This window comes from Sesamum indicum, linkage group LG12, assembly GCF_000512975.1.
Source record: "Sesamum indicum cultivar Zhongzhi No. 13 linkage group LG12, S_indicum_v1.0, whole genome shotgun sequence".
In the NCBI taxonomy this organism is placed as follows: domain Eukaryota; kingdom Viridiplantae; phylum Streptophyta; class Magnoliopsida; order Lamiales; family Pedaliaceae; genus Sesamum; species Sesamum indicum.
Window position 1 is genome coordinate 6,273,669 of NC_026156.1, and position 25,044 is coordinate 6,298,712.

Sequence of the window (25,044 nt, forward strand, 5' to 3'; positions counted from 1 at the left end):
CCCATTTCATTTCTTACGCTTTAATTTCCCCATCATACCCTCGCCAGAAGACTACTGCCCTATTCATCTATGTATTCAACTCCATCATCACTTTTGCTATTCATTCATATTCCTTGTCTTTCATTACTTAATATCTTCATATTAACTAGCTACCTACATTAATTAATATAACACGTTTATGATCAGTTTGATATTGTCCGCTTGCTCCTCTACTGTTGATATAACGATAAAATTAATATTGCGATATCATAATCGTTGTTTGTGTGAGGAAAAAATCTTTTTTTAATATATTAGTATAGATATATCAAAATAGTTCATGCACACTAACATATATACATATATATATATATAATTAATTAATTAGTCAAATTATAAGCTAGAGTATTTGTAAAAATTAGTGCAAGTTATGATGAGAGAAAATGGATGGAAGGGGACGTAAAGTGGTGATATATACTTATTCTAAATTAATTATAATTCTAATCGTCATATATATGTGTGTGCGTGTGTAATTAATAACAGTTGATAGTAATTAATTGATTTAGGTGGATGAAGGGCAAAAGGGAGGGTAGTATATAAATATATGGTTTCCCCTTTATATGGTTAAGGTATTTTTGGTTAAATGAATAGCTTTTCTTGTTGGAGTCTACAATTAATGTTTGTGGATATAATATAAATTAAGGAGAAGAAAAAGTGTTTTTATGTGTTTGTGTGATGAGTAGTGCTACGTAGTGCAGTGGACAGAGAGTTGATGATGAAATGAAATAGGTAGCTGAGTAGCTGTGTATGTTTTGGAGTATAAGAAATGTGGTGGAAATGATGAAGCTCATCACACAACCAAAACCACAAGCTTTCTTAAATATAAATATTAATTAGAGAAGCTGCGCTACTAAAAGCAGCACTCAATCACACCTGCCCCCCCCCCCCCCCCCACACACCACCCATCAAACCATAACTACTACTACTACTACTTCCTTAATTTTCTTCCTCTGCATCATCTTTTAATTAATTAATTACTCATGATCCCAGCTTCTTTATTAATTAATTAATTATACAATTTCGTACACTTCATCAATAAACATATCATGCATGTATCTATGTATCGTATATATAAGCATTTCTAAGACTAGGGGAAACAGCTGCTTAATTTTGTTGGAGAAAACCCAAGTCTTCTACTTTTTCTAACCATGATTATGATTGGGATTACTTTTTTGTTTTATTTTCTTTCTGGAGCAAGTAAATTTTAAGGAACAAGGAACATGCATGATTAATATAAATAGATAGTAGCTGAATTAGCAAAGTGGCCTGTGATGGGTGGTGGCAGCTAGCAGCCTTGTAAGAATTAATTAATGGGCCACCACTGCTGCAGCAAACAGAAAGTTAAGAGGGGACTGTGGTCTCCCGAAGAGGACGACAAGCTTATCAGACATATTACTACCCACGGCCATGGCTGCTGGAGTTCTGTTCCTAAACTAGCAGGTGCCTGCACCAATCAATATATATATATATATATATGTTCCTTATTAGTTAACGCGTTCGTGCCTACGTCCTACTGTTGCTAGTTTTACAATTATCTTGATGCTGCTGCAGGCTTGCAAAGGTGTGGAAAGAGTTGTAGATTGAGGTGGATAAACTATCTGAGGCCAGACCTCAAGAGGGGTTCCTTTACGGAGCAAGAGGAAAGAACAATCATCGATGTTCACAGGATTTTAGGCAACCGCTGGGCTCAAATAGCCAAGCACTTACCCGGCAGGACTGACAATGAAGTCAAGAATTTCTGGAATTCTTGCATCAAGAAAAAGCTCATTGCTCAAGGCTTGGACCCCAACACTCACAATCTCCTTTCTTCTAATTCTACTACTCATCGCCCCTCTCGCCCAACTTCCAATTCTAACTCCACTAAACTCATGAATTCTTCAACCCCCCAACACACTTTCACTGTGGGTACAACAACTACTAGTAATTCTTCAACACTGCTCATCCTGCCCAATCCCATTTATAACAATCAACAATATCCTGATTCCCCTCACCATCATCACATGCCTGCAGTAGATGACCAAAACCAATCCAGCTTCATAAGCAGTTGCGGCCATCGCAACTCCATGCTTTCTGCAGCTGCCTTGGAGTTTGCACGCACAGCTTCTACTACTTCAATGGAAACTAGTCCCAATCCAACATTGTTTTTATCTTCAACCCCTGTCCTGAATGATGACAACTGCATTAATTGGGCTTCACCCGCCACTACTGGAATATTGCCAATATTGGAGCATCAATCAGAAGAACATCATGAAATGTCGCAAGCCCAACATCAAGCAGAGGAGCAGCAGCACATGTATGAAGGGCAAGTGTACAAAGTAATTAACCATGAGCAGGATGATCAACTAATGATGAAGTCAGGCCATGAACATGAATATGATGAAGCAGCAGGGAATACATTAATTGATGGGAGTAGTAACTTTGATTATGAGTTTGTGGATTGTGGGTTGATGGCTCCTCCAGTTTACACTACTTGTAGCTTCATCAATTCTATGGATGACCAGTTACTTGGTTGGGAATGTTAGAGCAATAGCTTCATTTTTTTTTCCCCCCAATTAATGTACGTACGTCTTTCCCCAGTCCCTTGTGTTAATTAATTACCCTAATTAAAAATGTATTGCCATTGACTAATTTACATATATATCCACTTTATAGGAAATTTCAAGATAATTAATTGCTGAATTTCATTAGTGTTTTAGAGGGTTGAGGCAGTAGCAAAGCCTGATCTAATTTAGGGAGTTGACCACCTGGACTTCGCCCCACGCCAAACCCTAATTCGACTTAAAATTGGGCTTTGCTTGCCAGCCAAAGGGCAAATATGTCCAATAACCTAATCTTTTCCTGGCTTCACAAAAATTGCTCTGGCATAAGCACCAAACTTATAACAAAGGCAGCGCCGACCGTTGGCTGGCATGTTTGCTTTTCAAACCACCGAATTTGCAGCGATCCCTCCCTTCGATTTTGCTTTGCCGTCGCGCAATTTATACCATAAAGGAAACAGCAATTCTTCACTCTTCAGTGTGTTGTCCCCCAAAGTTCAACTATGCCCAAAGGTCTCTCTCTCTCTCTCTCAACTCTGTATTATTCTTTACTCCGATTGTAGGCGCTATCTTTAACGGTTGTTTTTGTGATTTTGGTTGGCAGATCTCCCAGGATTTTATTATGACGCAGAGAAGAATAGGTACTTTCCGTACAAAGGGCCTGTTCCGGGTTCTTCTCTTAGACCTCTTTCAATACCGTCGCCCTCACACCCCAAACAGGTACCTGTTTCACATTCACACCCACTACTACTGTTAAGGAAGAACCCTAGGGTGCCTTCCCATATTAGTTTTTAATATCTATTCTTAGAATCTCAACATGTGTATACTCTGAAATATTAAATTTCCATTTTTTCTATGAATATTTATTTTTCTAAATTTTTTCTAAGTACGAACGTCCTTCCTGATTTTATTTTGGATTTTGTGGACTTGTTCTGCTGTTTAAGATGGTCACGTTTTTTAATTTGAAGCTATAATAACTCTAGATGTTAGGTTTCTGATAATTATTTTTCATCATTTTCTCATCAATATTTTATTTTATAAATTTCGTTGACTAAACTACTGGGTTTATGATTTTGTATCCTTGAGGTGAGGATGCAATTGCCTGTTCTATTTTCACAATCAAGACGTGCTGCTACATACCTTACCTTTTACCCTGTCCTGTATAATATCCACTGTTGTATGAAAGCATGTTATAATTGCAACTATCATAACCCACTTCTTGGTATTCCTAATTGTTGTATTAAATGATGATGTCACTAGTAATTCTCATAGGACTCCGTAAATTTTCACATTTATTTCAGGATGATGGCTTATATCAAAGCATAAGAATAAGACAGCAAGAGCTGCTTCAGGCTCGGGAGTTGTTTGGTAATGTGATATCTTCCCGCAAAAGGAAATTGAGCTTTCGAGCTGAATACGAAAAGAGACATGCATCGCAACCTTCAGTAAGAGTTGCTTTCTCCTTTTTTCTTATTTTCCATTTCATAACTCTTTACATCAAATTACACGGAGCTCAGCATTTGCACAGCCAACTTATGACAACCTTTTCCCCATAAATCTTTGGATTCACCTATTTTGTCTCTGTATCAATTCATGCTCACTGCAAGTTAAATTGGTTTAAGACCCCAGATTCAGTTATTGTTATTATATTTCTTTTAATTGAAAGAATTATATGGATATTGTTGCAGTATGAGAAAATTGTGATGATTTGAAATGGGAATTATTTTGTTTTCTGTTAGCCTTTTCTATCGGCTTTTGTCCTCTTGCATCGATGTAATTTTTCTAATTTAATATACTTCCAATACTTTATTTTTTTCTTTTTTGTTAATTCTATTTATTTTATGTAGTATGTGTCTTTTGTTAAATAATAAGGTCCATTGTCACTTAAAAGTGACAAATTCCTTTTGTAGTCAGGACTATGAAAGGTTCAAGCAGTCCACTAATTTTTGAATGAAGAATGTAAAATCACTTTTCTCTGCCCAGAAGAAGCATTAAGTGTAGAAACAACTGTCTGTCTTTAGAGAGGCTGCAGGTCTAACAGTAACTTATGTCATATCCTGTCACTGTGTACCTTCTCTTTAGTCATCTGTTTCTTCAGTTCGGTTGTCCACAAAAGCTAGTTATTTTGCTGGATATTGGTTCAACTTTTCATCTATTACATATATTATTAGACTGCTACCTTAACATATCCTATTCTGCACTCTATTCAGCCTTTGATCACCTAAAAGGGTGTGTCCTGTTTTCATTACCCAAAGTAACTATTATCACAAAGCAAAATTGAATTCAGGAATTCACTTTATTGCTTATTTTGCAAAGAAAAATTGCAGATATGGAAATATAGAGGGACCAAAAAGATGGCCAATATTGCATTGGAACATGTGGTTGCTGACATAACCACGCGACATGGTTTAGAGGAAAGAGATATATTGTTGAGTGGTGGTGTGAATGGGTTACTGTGGTAAGTTCATTTGTCAGCTTTACTTTCAGTTTTCATCACGTGCATTGAATTGTTTTCCAGGACTTTCATTTAGGAAATTAGTCTCATCATGGAAATGATTACTTTTGTTGGTTAAGTATTTAATTTTTACATTGATCATTGCTTCAACTTATGATGTCAAATGTTCATGCAATCCACTTGCTTTATTCTCATTTCCTGGGTGTTTATCTTTATGAATTCTTTCTTTAAAAGGAAAAAAAAAAAAAAAGAAAAAACAAGTGCTGGTTCTTCATCATGTTCCTATTGCTTCATTATGTTGAGAAGTAGACCAGTAATCAAGAGCATTATGAGTTTACATCTACCATATGCCAAAGTACATAAACAGGACATATGCTGCTACATGAATCATTTTAGTAGTTATGTTAGAAAAGCTCCCACATAACAGAATTCTTTGCTCTTTTTATGGGGATAGAGAAAGAAGCTAGAAGCTCTAGCCTTTAGTTTTATTAGTTCAGTAGTGACTCAATATCTGTATATCTTTTGCTAGACAATACTTTCTGTCTATCTTTATATTACGTATTCTTTCTAATTCTGAGCTTTGGTATATTTAGTCTCTTTCAAGTTGGAAAGACTCGGCAAGAAGTAGACCCAATGCAAAACTACAAGGTAGATCATGTATGGCCACTCAATGTACATCAAAAACCCAGGGAAAAGAAGTTATTAAGAGAACTCGGGAGTTCTTATGGAGCGACGACATATATGGCATCTGATGTATCTTGTATAAAGGTGTCGAGGAAGAGTCCTCTACCAGCTAATGATGCCATGTCAAATTATTTTTTGTATCCTTTTTCAAACTTTTGTTTTGCTTATTACGTAACATGTCTTATGCTTTTAAATGCATATCAGCTTTTAAAAGAAAAACTTTTCTTATGTTTGTTTTGGTTAAACAAGTACTTTCACCCGTTGTATGGTGATTTTCCATACGGACTTTGCATGATGCTCTTGTTAAAATGCATAGAAATACTAAAGGTATTTCATATTTGGGACATTTCCATCATTGAGTGGATCTTTTGGCAGAGAGGATCGGGCTTGTACGATTTATGCTGTGTTATTTAGTTTGAAGCATTTTCATGTTACTTAGTATCCTTATTTGCTGAACTTTCATTCAGTTAAGTTCTGAAACTTTAACATAAGAAACAGGATAACAACGCTGGGGTCTGACAGTGCTCCTGGATCTGTCTACCTTTTGGACTTCACCAAACCACTTGATTTTGACGCTAGTGTTCCCATAGCTAGGGATCGGTTTCATGAGGTTGCTGCATTTAAACAGACACTTTGGACAGCCGACTGCGACCCTGAAGGGAAGCATGCTGCGATTGGCAAGTTCTTTTATCTTTATTATTCTTCAGATCATCAGCCAATAATGAATTTTCTCTGCAAAAATTTTGTATGATATCCCTAATCGCGTAATCTCTAACTTTTCATGGACTACAATTGCAAGATAGAAAAGTATCCATTTTATAATGCCCCATGTTATGCCACCTAAATTTTCAATAGAATGAAAACTTTCATGTTTGTCCTTGCTCAATGCTAGTGTGAGGAGCGAACAGAAATTTCATGGCCTGATGTGCTTGAAAAGTCACTTTTGATGTTTTTGTTTCAGCATTTGCATTTGATGCACCTTTTGCTCTGCAATTTTGGACTGCTCTTAACTGTTTCCATAGAAGTGGTCAAGCTTATACACAGTTCAGGCCATCTTTAAAAGGGTCCAAAATGGTCCAAAATGTTTAGCTTCATAAGTTTGAAATGATTTTGAAATTCATCTAAGTTTGGCCTATTCAAAACCCTATGAAACCCTACATTTATATAGTTATATCCCACGAGATAACTGAAAATTACACACAAAATAAGAACATCGAGTAAAAAGGTATGATTTGTTGGATCTACAGAAACTTTTGTCTCCGTAAAAGATAATACTAAACACATTTTCAGCCATTTTTAATAATTTTTGACCATCTTCAAGAAAAACCTAATCATATTCGGAAACAAAATCTCCAAAAACCATTTTTGAACCCCCCCGCCCCCCCCAAATCCAACATGTGATAGTTTCCTTTAGTGTGAGATATGTATTTTAGTGATTCTATATGCTGTAAACTTTCTTTATAATTGCTATTATTGGTGTAGGAACAAATAGAGGAGTTGTGCTGCTCAATATGGAAACTAGAGTATCGTCATGGGTGCTTCATTCTAAAAGTGATGTGTTGTCTGTGCAGCTTGATCAGTCTGTGAGTTCAAGAAAATTGCTGTGTGAAGTTGTATTTCAGTGTATGGAATAAGTTCTGGCATGTCCGTTGACCTCAGTTCTAACATGCCTAAAAGACCTGTATCATATTCTCTATGTAATATTTAAGAGAATAATTTCCTAATTCTGAGAAGATGTCCAATTTGTGTTTATTTGTACTGTATCTGCTTTAGATAGATTCTGTACTTTATATTAGGATAATTACGACGCCCTCCGGTTTTGGTGTAATTACGCGTACAACCCCGTTTGGTTTGGGAAATTACCTCTATTATCCTTGACATTTGTTTCCTTCCAACAAATAGATTCCTTCGTTAGGTGAAATTCATGAAATTTGCTGATATTAGCAACAAACTGAATGGATCATATTTACGTCGATTGACTTAATATTGACTTTTTGTAGGTCAAACAAATATTTTCTGACCAAACTACAGGGGTGTATGTGTAATTATACCAAACCTCAGGGAAGAACGGTGTAATTATCCCTTATATTTATCATACATGTTCATGATCATCATATGTGATCAGTTAAATGCTTAAAAGTTAATAGAGATGAGTCATATCGATATACTTGCTATAAAAAAAAAAACACACTCCTTCACATGCAAGCTGGAGTCTGGCAGCAAACTTGACCTTATTAACTTATTCAGAGAAGTAGACAATTTTTATCAGATTATTGCTGAATTATGAGTCTCACCTAAAGGCTACTAGTAATCTCCTTGCTTTCTATATTCTTTGTTTGGCACAATCTCAGAGGACATGTATCATGTTTATATGCATAATCATCTCTACGGTTTTAAAGGAGGGAATGTCATACTTTTTTCATAATAACTGGGCTTCTATCTGGTTCCTGAGTAGAGAAAAGTATTCTTTTCGATCTCATTTTTAATTTACCTCTTGTGCTCCCCTATGTAGGACACTATCTCAATGATGTAGTACTCTGTTGTGTATTTACCGTTTAGGCTATGTCCTTTTATTGTTTCAGGGGACTTCCATAATTTGTGGGCTGAGAAATGGAGCAATCATGACTATTGATACTCGCCAAAGACAAGTGAGAATCCATTCTTCTTATACTTAATAATGTGTGTAAACCTGTACCATACTGTGACCTTCCCAGGTGCTTGGTTACAACATTCGAAATGTTGGGTTAGTCTGTGTGAACCACCTGCCTGAAAATCATATCTCTGTCATCAATATTAAATACAACAGAGCATATTTTAATTACTTGAACTATTCTTTCATTCCCTCATCTCTTTATCATAACTCTCTAACCTGCTATGTATGTTATCATTTCCAGACAAAAGTTTGTCAATATTGAAATGGAAAGGTGTGAAAGTTGCTTGTGGTGTTGCTGAGTCTGGTGACATTATTCGACTAAAAAGTGTTCTATGTTTGCCAACCTTGTGATAAGTGTGCTTAGTAGTTTTCTAGAAGGTTTTGTTGATATCTCTTATCAAAAGGCGATGTTGGATAATGTTTAGCAAACAGGATTTTGGGTAACAGAAATGTTCAGAGTTATGAAGAATTATGGTACTTTTAGTAAAAAAATACCCTTTCTGATCTGAACCCCCCCCCCCCCCCCCAATTATTTTCTATTTATTTATTTAAATAAAAAGTAGTATCTTACAGTTTTCAGTAGAGAGCTATGAAATATATGAAAACATTGAAAATATAGCAAATAACTCTTGGTCTAATATTTTTGCAGATAAAAAGGGGCGGGCATAGCTCTTCAGCAGTATCAATGCCTTCCTCTATTTGCTGGTTAGTTGGTTTTCAACTCATTGATTCTGCTTCCTTTTGTGCTTTTGCATGAGGTGTTCATTTATTTTTGTTATTCAACATTGTTGTTGGACTCAACTCACATTTTCCTTCAACTGTAGTTTGGCATCACTTAAGCTTTGGGATCAGTACTTCGTGGCTAGCTCTATGGATGGATCGGTAAGTGCTTTACAATTTTATGGTTGTATTGGCACTAGTGAAATATTCACATGAATAAATGTCCATTTATATGATTAGGAAGTTATTTCTATCCACATCCTCTAAGATTTTGAGTTGTGGTATTCACCTTCCGAAAAGTTTCGATTTTTGGCGAAGTCATGTACACTAGTGCTATTTGGTCAATAAAAGAACATTTTTGAAACCGTGATACCATTGCCTCATGGAAAAGAAAGGTATAATTTTTTTCTTAAAAAATAATTAGTTGTCACTATTCATAAAGTTTTCACCCAAAAAGAATGAGCGAGTCTCCTACATTTCAATGTCTTTTCAATTCGATAAGAAATGTAAATTAAATTTTATATATTAAAATATTTGGTTTCCATAACTAAATAATAATTTTCAAATTCATAATTCTCAGGATGAAGTAAGAGGGCTTAAGTTTAATCATAAAAGTTATGTTAGTTGGAAATTAATTTCTTTGAGAAATCTTAACTGACAGTTAAAATTTGGCAAGGAATGGGTGGTTTCTATATATTGATGTTTTTTTACGGGGGCATCACCTTAGTTATCCCAAATATCAAATGGACGTTACCTTCAAATATAATATTTTTTAATTCCTTATTGATTTAAATTATGGTATGACATTCTTTTAGAATTATTTCCCTGAAGATATGATCTCACTTAATATTTTAAAATGAAGCATTTGTTTGAAAAAAGTTGATCTATACTCTTTATTTAATTAAATACTGCTTGCACTTCCATTGTAATCTTCTATGTTTAAATTTTTTTGCATTTCAATTACTTGCCCAAGTAATAGTAAATTTTCTTGATTTCTGGCTATCCAGATCAAGCTCTATGATCATCGTCTGACCCAGAGAGGCCCAGTTCAATCTTACGAAGGCAATGTAAATTCTCATACTCGAATAGAAATTGGAATTGACCCATCAGAGAAAGTTGTCATGTCAGGTGAACACGATCAAGATTCACACAAGTGTCTTTATGATGATTCAACTGATACTGACAATCTGCAGTTGTCAGGTGGAGAGGACTTCTATATTCGTCTCTGGAATATCAAGTCTGGTGAACTGCTCTTCAAGGATAGATTTATGAATTCAATTCCCTCAGCTGTGTGCTGGCCAAGGGTTGGAGGTATTAGCTGCTTTTGTCAAATATATGCATACTGATTTCCTGAGTTATTTCCATGTCATCATTCGAAAGTAATTGTTGGTAACTCATACATAGGGCTTTTGGAATTGACAAAAGATGGCCAAGATCACAGATGTTACTGGCAGGACCATAGTTTCGGTGCATGGCTTGGTTCATACGAGGGGGTCTTCTATATGGACTGGCTATGATAATAAGTGCAATTTTGTTTTCTCTTCAACAAATGCTGCAAAGTGGTCTATTTGGTGGACACAATACGTTGACATCTGCTATCCGAGTGAGCTTGCTGTTTCACCATCCCTGCAGCACCGCAGGTGGAGGAATGGATGGGATAGGATAGTTGGATTTTCGTCACCTGTATTGTTAAATATATGAAATAGTAGATGCATTCAGGAATTTACACTAGACTTGCTATATTCACTGAAAGATGGTTGCATTAAAATCTCTGTATGCATAATCTGTTTTGTTTTGGTAACCTGGAAATCGTTTGGTTGCGTGCGCTCATCTGGTGATATTTTTGGTCTCTGGTTTCTTGTATTCTTTTCTCATTGTTTGCTTTGGTTTTTTTTTTTGGTGGTTGTTGTTAGATGAGTGTCAAATTTACTAGAATATTATCCTATTAAAAACTTGTGAAAGTAGTGAGTAGGGTAGAATTCACATAACTTGATTTCAAATTGTAATTCTTTTAAGAGTAGAAGTAAAAAAAAAAGAAAGAGGGAGTTTGTTTAAAGTTTAAATCTAGAAACCAAAATAAAGAAGAGACAAATATGAGAAAAAAGATTTCTAGTTAAAGACAGAATTATGTTCAATTCCACAGTTGATTATAAAGGTAAAGATGACAATCATTCATAATAGATAAATTGATTATAGTAATTGGTACAACTTAATAACGTCAATTTTTTTTACTTTGTCGTAGTCAAGGAACGTCCATTGACTAATCCCCTACTCATTAAATAATTTTGAAAATGTTTTTAAGATTTAATTTACCAATAACATTAAGAACTAGAAAGACTCAATTATAACCAATAAATTTCTATGAGTATTTATTTAAGTTGGATTGTTCCGTATAACATAATCAACCACTACGACATGATAAATATGTTGTGTTACCACTAATTGTTGAACTAAATAAATAATTACGGATTTGCAAGTTCAATTGGCTAGGCAAATATTTTTAACAATGAATAATAGTACTTATCATTCATAAATCAGATTATTTGTGAGAGCATCGAGAACAACACAAATACCCATATGAATGAAAGTAGATATTACAACATAATAAAATCAATAATTCATCATATCTTTAATTAAAAATAAAAGAACTAGCCTAGCATGCTAATGGGAGAACATATAAAAGAAAAAGAGATAATTCTATTAAAAAAAAAACACCATAGAGAAGAAAAAGTGCAAAAATGTCAATATGATGAACCACATCACCTATTTATATTTACTAGTTACTTAATTCTATTAGAACTAGAAAAGGTAGATTTCTAATTAAACAAAAAAACTTAAGGAATTAAAACTATTGTCCTAAAGAAATTCTTCCAGCAATGATAGTTTCAAATAAGTCGTATCCTAATTAGCCGCAAATCTTTTCAAAAAATCGTGTCTTTGACTTTCCTTTTTTAGTTTTATTCCCACAGGTTTAGGCGTGAACACGCATAACTGGACAAACAAGGTTGTCAAGTTGCTAATTGTAGCTTCTTTCTTCCTTTTTCATTCCATCAACCTCTAATAAGCTAAATTTGTCACTTGTTTAAAAAGAAAAGAAACCTCTATTGATGAACAGATTATGTTCTTTTAATATTTTTGTTGATCTGTATAGTATCCAATCTTTCGGAGCCGAAGTATTAGAGACAAGAATTAGCTAATTGTTGACTAAAGTCATGGTCATCCGCTCGTATTACTCCGTTTCCGGAGCGTCAAAAATGGCAAGATACATATATAGTAGCAAATAGAGCAATAATCTGATAAAGTGGTATTTTGCCTGTTATTCGGTTTTTGAATGAAAACACCTTAAAAGCCTAAGTGAACTGGCGTTTGAAGAGAAAAAGAATGATAAAATGCATTCTTAGATATTAGAAGTAATTAATGGGTAAAGAAAATAGGTTTAAACAATGAAAGCTCCAAAGAATGTATATATACTAACATCTGTTTAATTGGTGAAAAAAAGGTATTGTGATATGACATCATTTAATATTATTTATATGGCATGAATCAGAGAAATTTGATCAATCTGCATCCTTTCTTGAATTGGAAATTTGATGGTTTGTGTTTTGAAGAAGACGGAGATAAGTAATGGATGGAATATAATGGGGGAGGGGGGAATGCTGTTTGCACGACGTCCATCTTATATCTTATGCCTATAATTCTTGAGTATATGGTTGGCACGTCGATGATGGGTCAATCATATGCTAGGGTATTTTTGAGGGGTGGGACTCACGTATAACTAGGACGCTTCCAGCTATATATATTCATGAATTTAGTCAAACAATAGCGCATCAGTAGTCCTCCCACGATAATCTAGCAGAAGCAGCAGCAGCAGCAGCAGCAGCATAAAATTAAGATGGAGAGGGAAAGGAAGATGATTATGATGATGATGGTGCTGATGATGGTTACAGTAGTAGTTGGGGGAAATGAATACGAGTATGATGATTCTCTGAGTTTCTCCTACTACCATGGAAGCTGTCCAGAATTGGAAAGCATCATCCACAACAAAGTTCACCAGTGGCTCAAAAACGATTCCACACTTGCTCCGGCTCTCATGAGGCTTCACTTCCACGACTGCGTTGTAAGAGTATGTAACCTAGCGCCCCACCTCTTGATCACAGTTTATCTAACATGCATGTGTCATGGCAATTAACCATGATGATGATGCAGGGATGCGATGCTTCCATTCTCCTGAACCACCAAGGAAGCGAGAGAAGCGCTGCAGCAAGCAAGTCGCTGAGGGGATTTGAATTAATCGACGACATCAAGGCGGAGGTTGAGAAGAAGTGCCCAAAGACAGTCTCCTGCGCCGACATTCTGACGGCAGCCGCCAGAGACGCGACTGTTGCAGTGGGAGGCCCCTTCTGGATGGTGCCTTACGGCAGAAAAGACGGGCGCATATCAGTGGCCAAGGAGGCGGAATATGTTCCTATGGGTCACGAGAGAGTAACTGACTTGATTGAATTGTTCCAGTCCAAAGGGTTGAATGTACTGGATTTGGTGGTGCTGTCGGGAGCACACACCATTGGAAGAAGCAGCTGCGGGTCGTTGCAGTATAGGCTGTTCAACTACAAAGGCACACACAAACCCGACCCATCCATCCACCCAAAGTATCTCAACTTCCTGAGAAGAAAATGCAGGTGGGCATCCGAGTACGTGGAGCTGGACGCCGTCACACCAAAGGCATTCGACGTTCAGTACTACAAGAACCTTCAGAAGAAAATGGGGCTCCTCTCCACCGATCAAATGCTCTACTCAGACTCAAGGACTGCTCCTCTCGTCTCTGCATTCGCTTCCCAGTCGGAAGTCTTCCACCATCAGTTCGCTGCCTCAATGCTCAAACTCGGAAACATTCAGGACTATTCAGCTGATGACCAACATTCTGAAATTCGATTCAACTGCAACTCTGTCAATGCCTAATATTATAACATTCATGATCACTATTTCCACATGTGCCTGCCTCCGCCTCCGCTTATATATATCTTTTTACCATTTTCAAATTTTCCTCGCCCCGCCACCGGCTTCATACCATGTAAGAGATACTTTGTATCCGCTGGATATTTTTAATTTGATTTCTTCTTCTTTTATTATTATTATTATAAGTTTTTATGGGGTGGCGATTAAAAATCATATGCTCAATATATTGATCAAACTTTAGAATTTGTTTGAATCTCATTTAATTATTACTTGTGATTGTCTCTTAATATATATTCGAGTTTTAAATCTTGAATCTTAAATTATTTGAAAAGAATTCCAAGGAGAGAAGTATGCATGTTGTGGGGTCTCCGAAACTGGAAATGAAGCACGTAAGTAGTACAGAATGTAGCTAGCGAATACTGCAGAATTAATTAATTAATTACTCCTCATTATCGAGTATTGAGGTACGACTGGGTAATAAATATAATCGTGTACGTACAATAATGCAATTATTAGTGTCTGTAATTAATGTTAGAATCTTTTATATAATTGGGAATGGGTGTGGCGTTTAGCGTTAGCATTATGCAAACTGCAGTTGGGTTGGGTTGGGTTGGATGAGTCTACCACTACCAGTGTGTGTGTTTGTGTGTCTCGTGATATATAGATGGAGACAAGACATAGCTTATATCACGTCCGTGACTCATATGTATGTGTAATAACAAATGAAATAATATAATATAAATGATGGATATACAAAAAATTATGGCAGGCTGTATATATACTTGTATTGCCAAGATGAAGTGATATTGATATAAGTTTAAGCACATAAATTATAATAAAAGACAAGCACACATATGCAGATGCAGCTCTTAATTAATGATTAATCTTGAAATTAGCTTAATTGGATTAGCAGTAGTGCAATTCTTTATAATCAAATTTTACTTTTTATCCATGGCATCAGCAGATAGATATATATATGTGTGTGGGTGTGAAATTGCCAAAAAAAAGGAACAATTGTTGGTCCTTTTGAAGAAAGAGTGAAATAATGAGGTAGGTTGAAACTGAATGAATGAATAAGAGAAGGCAAACAAATAAAGAATGGGGTGGCTTCCAAAGTATTATTAATTAATTAGGTGAGAAACAAGTGAAGAGGATTGATATGAAGAAAGGGTTGTTTCTTTAATTTAATTTAAACTAACTTGTACATAATAATTATAGGGGTTAGAATTTTGATTGGTTAAAACACACAAGTAATGGAGTGATTGATGATCATACAAAATATTAACACTTTATGATCAAGTGCAGGACTATAGGTAATATTATAGGAGTGATTGATGAATTTGGATTTGGTAGCTCAATCCATTTGACTACTCTATCTTATAATCACAATTAAATGAGAAAAGCAACAGAAACAGTAGCAAAGAAAGAATTAATGCAGTTTTGTTTAGTAATAGTTGCGTAAGAGATGGGGTTGGTTGAGTTTTTGTTATGTAAACACTGGTGATGGAGATCATACGTATCCTTTTTTTTCTCTTTTAAAACAAAGATTGTTTCCTATCACTATCCTCCCTTTTTGTTTCTTTCACATTCACAAAATCAAACTACTAACTTGTGTTTGTGAAACAAGAAAATGGAAATCCAACCGCTCACTTTTAGTATAAGGGATTAAGTCAGAGCATAAATCAGGAAATTGTATAGGTTAGACCTGCAACCACTCTTGACCCCTGACCCACCATATAACAACATACCTTCTCCCTTTTTATAATCTCTTGATAATGGGAGCTGGAGAGAGAGTATTAATTGGAGTGAAGGGGCTTTCTTGATTTCTATCCTACTGCCCTCATTGACCCCTGTCCTCTCCCCCATTTGACTTTCTCCCTATCTTTATTTCACTTCACATCCCTTTCTTCTCTCTCTCCCTTTCTTACTGGTTTACAATATCGGTGCCATTAATAGCTGCTCAGAACCAAAGGAGTTTGCCTGCTCCATCTCTCCTCTCTTTCTTATTTAAGGCCATAAATTGAAATTAAATGAGACTCCTAGGCGTCCTAGCCCACCCCTTAGCGTCTTCTCATGCAGACGCAGTAGCTCAAAACCACGCGTCATCTCCCCATCCCAGACCTCCTCAATATCACCCTCTTGTCTTTAATTTTCTCTTCATCATAGCAATGACAATCTCACTCCTCCATGCACAAACCCTCTTTTACTCTTGCTCTTCCATCTCCAAACATTTCTTTTAAGCACACTTCCAACTTCACACACACTCTCTTATGCTCTCTCGTCAACAACTTTCATCTCCTAAACATCAATAATTTGCTCTTCTTCCACCCAAATATTAAACTAAAATGCTACTCCTATTTCTCCTTCTGCCCCTCTTTGCCCTCTCCGCCGGGGTTTCAACCCAGGACTCCATCATCAATATTCTTATGGAGGTGAAGAAATCTTTCGTTCAAGACCCACTCAATGTTTTACAAGACTGGTCCCCTCACAACCCAAACTTCTGCTCATGGAGAGGCCTTTCCTGTTCCCCTACCTCCTCCGCCTCTCTTCAACCTCAACTGCTTGCTCTCGATCTCTCAAATTCTTCACTCCGCGGCTCCCTCTCACCCGCTCTCGCTCTTCTCCCAAACCTGCTCCTCCTCAATCTATCTTCTAATCAGCTCTCAGGCCCCATTCCACCTGCTCTCTCCAACCTTTCTTCTTTGGAATCTTTGCTCCTCTTCTCCAACCAACTCTCCGGTCCCATTCCACCCCAACTTGGTTCCCTCCTCAATCTCCAGGTCCTCAGAATCGGCGACAATTACCTTACCGGCCCAATTCCCCCTTCTTTCGGCAATCTCCAGAATTTGGTCACTCTTGGTTTGGCCTCCTGCAGTCTCACCGGCCGGATACCGCCAGAGCTTGGAAGGCTGGGCCAACTCCAGAACTTGGTTCTGCAGCAAAACCAGCTCCTCGGTCCCATTCCTCAAGAGCTTGCCAACTGCTCCAGCCTCATCGTCTTTACGGCGGCGCTCAATCGTCTTAATGGATCAATCCCGTCCGAGTTGGCTGGTCTTAATAATCTACGTACATTGAATCTTGCCAATAATACACTGTCAGGGGGGATACCGACTCAGCTTGGTGAGATGAGTCAGCTGCGATATCTGAATCTCCTGGGCAATCAGCTTCAGGGTACCATTCCCAAGTCCTTGGCGAACTTGATAAATCTTCAGAGTCTGGACTTGTCCGGCAACAGGCTGAGCGGCGAAATTCCAGGAGAGTTGGGAAGCATGGGTCAGCTTGTTTACCTCGTGCTTTCAAGTAACAATCTGACAGGTAATATTCCCCGAGGCATATGTTCAAACACCACCAGTTTGGAATACTTGATGCTCGCACAAAATCAACTCTCTGGCAGGATTCCAACAGAATTAAGTGACTGCAAGTCGCTCAAGCAACTCGATTTGTCCAATAATACACTCGATGGATTCATTCCAGAGGAGCTTTATGAGTTGCATCAACTCACTGACCTCCTGCTTAACAACAACACTTTGTCTGGTTCTATTTCTCCCTTCATAGCAAACTTAACCAATCTGCAGACTCTGGCACTGTACCAGAACTATTTGAGGGGCAATCTACCTAAAGAGATTGGGATGCTTGGGAAGCTTCAGATACTTTATGTCTACGACAATCAGCTCTCTGGTGAGATTCCGGTGGAGATCGGCAACTGCTCCAGCTTGCAAATGGTTGATTTCTTCGGAAATCAATTCACGGGGCAGATCCCTATCACCATTGGAAGGCTAAAGCAGCTGAATTTCCTTCATCTCAGACAGAATGATCTTTCTGGTGAGATTCCCTCCAGTTTGGGTAACTGCCATCAGCTGGCCATACTTGATTTGGCAGATAACAGACTCTCCGGCAGAATTCCTGCGACTTTTGGGCATCTTCAAGCTCTGGAACAGCTTATGCTATATAACAATTCTCTCCAAGGAAACCTGCCTGATGAGCTTTCCAGTCTCACTAACTTGACGAGGATCAATTTGTCACATAACAAACTGAATGGGAGCATTGCTCCACTCTGCACGTCGCGTAATTTTCTTTCTTTTGATGTTACAAACAACGGATTTGATCATGAAATTCCACGCCAAATTGGCAATTCACCTGCGCTTGAAAGGTTAAGGCTAGGCAATAACCTATTTACAGGGCAGATCCCCTGGACCCTGGGATTACTCCAACAACTCTCGCTGTTGGATCTCTCGCGCAATTTACTCACTGGCCAGATACCCGTTCAACTTTCCCTGTGCAACAGATTGACTCACCTTGATCTTGATCATAACCTTCTTTCTGGGCCAATTCCATTCTGGATAGGACGTCTTCCTCTATTAGGTGAGCTCAAGCTCTCAGCCAATAACCTATCTGGGTCTCTTCCTCAAGAATTATTCAATTGTTCGAATCTGCTCGTCCTGTCTCTTGAGGCGAACTCTCTTAATGGTACCCTTCCTCCTGAAGTTGGTAAACTCAAGTCTCTCAACGTGCTGGATCTCAACCGTAATCAACTCTCTGGTCCTCTACCTCCCACCATTGGGCAATTAAGTAAGCTATACGAACTCCGGCTTTCACTGAACTCCTTCAGTGGAGAGATTCCCGCTGAGATTGGCCAGCTCCAAAATTTGCAAAGCGTTCTGGACCTCAGCTACAATAACCTCAGTGGTCACATCCCATCTTCCATTGGCAGACTCTCCAAGCTTGAAGCACTCGATCTATCCCACAATGCACTAGTTGGAGAAATCCCTCCTCAAGTTAGTGAAATGAGCAGCTTAGGAAGATTGAACCTCTCTTTCAATCACCTTCAAGGAAAACTGGATAAGCGATATGCACGCTGGCCAGCCACATCTTTTGACGGGAACTTGAATCTTTGCGGAAGCCCTCTTCAAAATTGCAAGGACATAAAGTCTGCCAATGGAGAGCCAGGCCTCAGCGAATCATCTGTTGTGATAATTTCAGCAATATCAACTACATTTGCGGTTATTCTTTTGTTACTGGGAGCTGCCCTCTTCTTCAAACACAGGCGAGAAGCCCTCAGGAGGGGCAGTGGACTCGATTCCACTTACTCTTCTAGCTCTTCACAAGCACAAAGGCGACCTTTATTTGATAATGCCGCTGCTAAGAATGATTTCAGATGGATAGACATAATGGAAGCTACAAATAATCTGAGTGAGGAGTTCATTATTGGATCTGGGGGATCAGGAACCATCTACAAAGCTGAACTGTTTACTGGAGAGACTGTGGCAATAAAGAGGATTGTGAGGAAGGATGATCCAATGTTGGATAGAAGCTTTGCAAGAGAAATCAAAACGCTTGGTAGAATAAGACATAGACATCTGGTCAGGCTGTTGGGGTATTGTTGCAACATAAGGGCGGGTTCCAATTTGCTGATCTATGAGTACATGGAGAACGGTAGCGTGTGGGATTGGTTGCATAAACAACCGATGGATGAGAAGAGAAAAAGGATCCTAGACTGGGAAGCAAGATTGAAGATAGCAGTGGGATTGGCACAGGGACTGGAGTATCTTCATTATGACTGTGCGCCCAAGATACTTCACAGAGATGTAAAGTCCAGCAACGTGTTATTAGATGCCAACATGGAGGCTCATTTGGGAGATTTTGGACTGGCAAAACCTGTCACAGATAATCATGATTCCGTGAATACAGAATCAAACTTGTGGTTTGCAGGTTCCTACGGCTACATTGCGCCAGGTATGAAAACTGATCATCTCCTTTTTCAATTGCATCAAACAAAAACTAGAATTCAATATTCGTTTTGTTATGTGTATGAGAGGACGGGACTCGTTTTGCAGAGTATGCTTATTCCTTGAAGGCTACAGAGAAAAGTGATGTTTACAGCATGGGTATTGTGCTTATGGAGCTGGTCACTGGAAGAATGCCAACAGATGGAAGATTTGGTGTGAATATGGACATGGTCAGATGGGTAGAGTCACATATGGAAATACAAGGATCCGGTACTGAGGAGCTAACTGATCCGGTGCTAAAACCACTCTTACCTAATGAAGAAAATGCTGTATTCCAAGTGCTTGAAATAGCACTGCGGTGCACAAAAACTGCTCCTGCAGAAAGGCCATCATCACGGCAGGCTTGCGACCTGTTGGTGCATGTGCTCAATGACACTAAGGTTCAATCACAGAAAATGAGCCCAGAGACATATGCGTAGCTGATGGGTGAAGGAAAAATATTGGAGTTTTAACATTCCTTACACCAACATCATTCTAAAGTTTGACAGCAAGCGACTTAATTGTAATATGAATGCAAGAAAGAACCAGCGCTTGGTTATAGTAATTGAGAAGTTTCACTTTCAATCCCGGAAAGAAGTTAGTAGCTCTACTTATTTTCAAACAGATCTGTGTTTTTGTTAAGGGGAATGGAAAGTTTTCAAGATCTTCCAGCACTGTTACTTGCCATAACCATATTCTGATGTATTTTCCTCTCGGCTCCTAAGTCCTGACCATTTGAATACTAATTTATCATTGTTTCGCAAGCAGCTTCATTCCCTTTCATCACTTTCGAAGCAGCATATTCGTATTTCCTAATTAAATAAAAAAAGAGAATTATGTAAATTTGCTTGATTCCCTTTCATCACTTTCCACGCAGCATTGTAGTATTTCCTAATTAAATAAAACAAGAGAATTATGTAAAAATTTGCATCTAAGCAAAAAGCGAAATATGAACAGAAGAAACTACATTGTGCATGACTCAATAACAGAATATACAGCAACCAGATTTATTCTCATCAAAATGATTGGAATAAGTCATTAGGATAAATATATGGCTGCTCCCAGATCTCCTGAGCCAAGAAACATAGTAAAAATTAGGGAAACAATTGTTTACAACCAAAGGATAAGGTTGGCAATAGTTCTCAGGAAAGTAAATTCCGATACAAAATATTCTTCAACTCCAACGTCTTTAGTCTTCATCATCATCTGCAACCAGAATACCCAAAAGAAAATCTCTTGATGAATGAAGGCATGTAAAAAGTGTACAAGAAGATATAGTAGCGGTGAGCTACTCGGTTCTTGAAAAGTTTTATCTTGACCATTGGAAATATAGACAATCGTCCAAAACAAATTGCAAACCAAGCAAAGATATAAAAAAAAAGAAAAAAGAAGGGAGGAGTCCCAAACTTGGAAAGAAACAGGAACAAGATCCCTACGCTTGAGGTGTGTTAAAATGCGGATGGCACTTCTAGGAATTTTCAAATTATATCCACCTCCCTTTACGTTGGTTGTTATCTTACATGTAAGCAGCACTAGGTTACATAACAGAGAAAACTAAAGGGAACCAAGAATTTTAATAAAAACCTAATTCACCCTCACATCAGTATTTTGTTCAAAGTTTAGTTGCAAAGAAGGCATTTAATTGTGTTCCACTGATCTTAATTCATATCTTCTTTAGGACCTGCTGAGATCAAGCCCAAAAATGGCCTTCCTGATTATCTATTCTATGAATATTGTATTTATGTCTGGTAGTTAGTATATCTTCTTTCATCTCTTTCATGCATCAATACTGGTTACACATCTTGTCAACAATTTAGTTGTTTAGAATTACTTCTTTGCACATTGTTCTGACTGTTTGACAAATTCTGCATGTTGGTAATAGGTGAAGACCATTACATCCAAAGAATAGTAAGAGCATCTCATACTTCAGGAGTGGAAGAATGATAATGGTAAACAAAACATAATGTCTATTTCAGGGTAATTGGCATATTGCACCCTCCAAATACATCTCACTTGCATTATGCACCAAAAAGTTGTATTTTCTGCACTTTCCATTCTTGAAATACATAAAATTTAGCATCTACACCCTGAAGCCAATTCCGTAAAAATCCAACTGGAAAATCTCCCTGACCTGACTTTGGCAAGGGCTTTGTCTCCTCATTTGTTTCTCTCTATGGTAAAAACACAAGTGACATGATCCTTCTCATTATTCTTTTGCATTCTTCATAGAAACAAGATAATAACTCTCATTTGACACGTACAAATATGAGAACCAATAAAACCATAATCATTAGAAATGCATAGAGATTGCAAGAACAGTATAAGGAGGAGGAAAACAAATTGATTGGAGCTGAGAATCGCTTGGCAGATTCTTGAAAAACCTATCAAACTAGAAGACAAAAATTATGCGATTGAATTTGATTCCTCCTAGTATATTATGTTTGCTGTTTCAATTGTTTGGATCTCATGCATGAGCTTGTAATTTTCTAATGCTTAATTCCATTATGCTGGACAAGGCATATCGATAATTTTCCATCAGAAAAGGTAACAAAATAGCATGAAAATCGTCTTCTACATGAATAGCATTCAAAAGACAGAAGCATAACTAAACCATTTTTGCCTTTTGAATCTAGAGACTGTCAAAAGTAAAGAAGAAAAAATCTTGCTATTCCAAGTGACCGCTATGTAATGCTTAATAAATCTAGTCTCTCCTACACAACCACAGGACATTTGATTATCACATGCCTTCTCTTTTTTCTGTACCTGAAGATAACCACATTCCAATTCTTTCTGGAGGGAGCATACATTATTTTCTTTTATAAAAATAATGGAACTTTTGAGTATCTTATCTTTTTTGTCATTAATCAGAGGACGCAGGAACATTATCACCAAGTGCATAGTTCAAATTTTTTTACCAGTGTTGTTTGAATAATAGTAAAATGAATTTGATCCTCCGGGATCATTTCCTCTACTTAGTATTTACCCCTTTTTCTTTCTTCTTGAATCGAATTCAAGAAATAGTACAGTGAAAAGGTAATTAGAAGAGGCAAGCCAAGAAAGGAATAAAAGAAAAAAAAAATTGACAAGGCAAAAAATCACTTCTTCGAAGTCAGACTCCATGAATTTTCCGGTGGGATACAGCCAGAATTTGCTCTAGGGTGCAAGATGCAAAGATTTGTATTTTATGCGTGTAAAGCACCAAAAATATAATTTTTGGGTGCATAGTGACAATGGGATGTGTTTGGGGTTTGCAATATGCCAATTTTAACCTCTTTTTCAAGATTAATCATTTTAATATGGCGGTTTAAGAGGAAACCCTAAACAATTCTAGAGAATATTACACATGGCAATCAGTTGCCATGACTTGCTATCGGGATAGACACCCGGGTCATTCGAATGAAAAATCCTTATAGAGAATATGTGCACATAGACAATCTTCAATTGCCTTGATTTGTCAGAAAAAGAAAGCAAAACTCGTTCAGAAAAGCTGCGCTAAGACCACAAATAATTGCGAAATTATATAAATAATTGAAACTACAAGTATGGAAAAATAGGGGTTCTCTTTAGAGGTATAGCTGATGATTTAGGGTAACCAAGACAAAGTGATAGTGTATCTTAGAGTTGGAAGAAAGAAATGATAAAGGGGGGAGTTTGGGTTACCGAAGTAGCGGCTTTCATTGGCTTGCTTGGCCTTGATGAGTAACTTGTCGAGGTCCTCCTGAGCCTTGGCGTCCCACTTGACCATCTGATTAGCAAACACCGCTCCCAAACCCATTCCCAATACATGCTCCCACGGATCTGCAATTCAGCAATCAAGTATTCAGATTTCTTCAATTCAATTAAAGGATCAGAAAAAGGGGAAGAAGTTGTTACGGCGCATGTAAGGGAGCTTGCGGAGAGCGTTAGAGTACATCTGGGTCCCCAATCCTAGTAGGGCTCCTACCACAGTCGCGCTAATCGCCATCCCTCTCTCCCTCTCTCGCCCTCTCTCTCTCAATTTCACCTCTTCCTTCTGTGCAGTAGTCCCTGCGCATAGCCCATAGGGTTTTTCACTGGCTCTTTTTTATATTTGCAACAACGGCTAATACGCCTGCCCTCTAACCAGAAAACACGATTTTAGTTGAAGCACATAAAATAGGTCATGATATTTGAATTTTAAACAAAGAACTTCCTTCTAATAATACTATCTGTCTTGTCACGTTATTTTTATATAATTATTAAAAGATTTACATAATTTTTGCTTGTCTTGTTATATATATTGACTTTTTTAAAAAATAAATTATCAATATAATTTAAAATATTACAAGAACATATATATATACTTTTAATATAAATTATTTACTTTGTAGAATATATTTGCATATATTGAGATTATAAATATTTTTTTGTATTACATAATTTTATAAAAGGCTACAAATTTTAATAATATTTTAAATAAATGACTATAAATAGTTTTGGTGGAGATTTTTTAATAAAATATATTCTAAAGAGTAAAATAAAAGGTATAGGGGGTATGTGAGAAGGGTATTTTTGTCCTATCAATGCTAAATTATTTTGTTATGGGTGTTTTTATTACGTTTCATACTTTAGAGGTGTAAATACGTCCAAATGCATAGTTTAGAGGTACAAAATGTATTTAACCCTAGATACGCCTTATTTTTTTAAAAAATTACAAATATCCCTATAGAGTTAACGATCGTTTAACTCTCTCGTAATAGCCCATTGTAGGAGTATTTGTTAAACGATCAATAATTTTAAGTGTATTTATAATTTTTTAAATAACGAAAATGTATTCATAATTATGACAAATTTTAAAAGAATCCGTTGTAATGATCCAAATAAAAAAAAAATAATATAATGATATCACAAAATCCTACTTGTTGGTGAAAGTTTTCTTTTCTAATTATGTTTGTATATGTAGATATTAAGTTAAAGGATTCAAAAAAATATGTTGCCTGATTAAAAGAGTTACTATTATGAGATGGGGATTATAACAAGGGCTAGTTCTAACTACTTGTGATAGAACAACAACAGCAAAAAGAAGAAGAAAATTGCTTGTAATATCCCTGACAGAATGCCATCTATGTCAGAGAAAAAGAAAATCTCTCTATTATTTTGCATTAGTATAAACTTTTGCAAATACCCTTTTTAGAGTTTTGGTGAGTAGACATGAGACTAAGAATTGATGGTGTAATAAGGAAAAACAAAAGGTTAGGACTAGTAGAGAAGGATGTATGGGAG

At 37.0% G+C, this 25,044-nt stretch overlaps 5 protein-coding genes across 7 annotated transcripts; 4 read left to right on the forward strand and 1 right to left on the reverse strand.

The window, feature by feature from the left end:
• On the forward strand, nt 1,234-2,717 carry LOC105175958 (transcription factor MYB26-like). Its single transcript, XM_011098602.2, has 2 exons — nt 1,234-1,476; nt 1,588-2,717. Exons 1-2 carry the CDS (start codon nt 1,347-1,349, stop codon nt 2,556-2,558), a joined length of 1,101 nt encoding a protein of 366 aa, XP_011096904.1. The 5' UTR covers nt 1,234-1,346; the 3' UTR covers nt 2,559-2,717.
• On the forward strand, nt 2,874-10,886 carry LOC105175917 (DDB1- and CUL4-associated factor 4). 2 transcript variants are annotated; one of them, XR_848941.2, is made up of 13 exons: nt 2,874-3,086; nt 3,178-3,293; nt 3,875-4,018; nt 4,901-5,031; nt 5,622-5,849; nt 6,211-6,389; nt 7,195-7,295; nt 8,295-8,360; nt 9,015-9,070; nt 9,190-9,247; nt 10,093-10,213; nt 10,279-10,396; nt 10,490-10,886. XR_848941.2 is itself a non-coding variant. In XM_011098563.2 (13 exons), exons 1-13 carry the CDS (start codon nt 3,077-3,079, stop codon nt 10,600-10,602), a joined length of 1,434 nt encoding a protein of 477 aa, XP_011096865.1. In that variant the 5' UTR covers nt 2,874-3,076; the 3' UTR covers nt 10,603-10,886. The 2 variants fall into 2 exon arrangements, 1 of the variants encoding a protein (XP_011096865.1); XM_011098563.2 differs by having other exon boundaries at nt 10,286-10,396.
• LOC105175960 (peroxidase 7) lies at nt 12,818-14,258 on the forward strand. The gene is made up of 2 exons (XM_011098603.2): nt 12,818-13,208; nt 13,292-14,258. The coding sequence occupies exons 1-2, from the start codon at nt 12,978-12,980 to the stop codon at nt 14,039-14,041; spliced, it is 981 nt and encodes a 326-aa protein (XP_011096905.1). The 5' UTR covers nt 12,818-12,977; the 3' UTR covers nt 14,042-14,258.
• On the forward strand, nt 15,773-20,567 carry LOC105175918 (LRR receptor-like serine/threonine-protein kinase GSO1). The gene is made up of 2 exons (XM_011098564.2): nt 15,773-19,771; nt 19,873-20,567. The coding sequence occupies exons 1-2, from the start codon at nt 16,384-16,386 to the stop codon at nt 20,241-20,243; spliced, it is 3,759 nt and encodes a 1,252-aa protein (XP_011096866.1). The 5' UTR covers nt 15,773-16,383; the 3' UTR covers nt 20,244-20,567.
• LOC105175919 lies at nt 20,752-23,882 on the reverse strand. Of its 2 annotated transcripts, none has more exons than XM_011098567.2 (3): nt 23,677-23,867; nt 23,464-23,601; nt 20,752-21,009 (listed from the first exon to the last, which is right to left on the reverse strand). In XM_011098567.2, exons 1-3 carry the CDS (start codon nt 23,765-23,767, stop codon nt 20,993-20,995), a joined length of 246 nt encoding a protein of 81 aa, XP_011096869.1. In that variant the 5' UTR covers nt 23,768-23,867; the 3' UTR covers nt 20,752-20,992. The 2 variants fall into 2 exon arrangements, with proteins under 2 accessions (XP_011096869.1, XP_020553943.1); XM_020698284.1 differs by lacking the exon at nt 20,752-21,009 and adding an exon at nt 21,609-22,024 and having other exon boundaries at nt 23,677-23,882.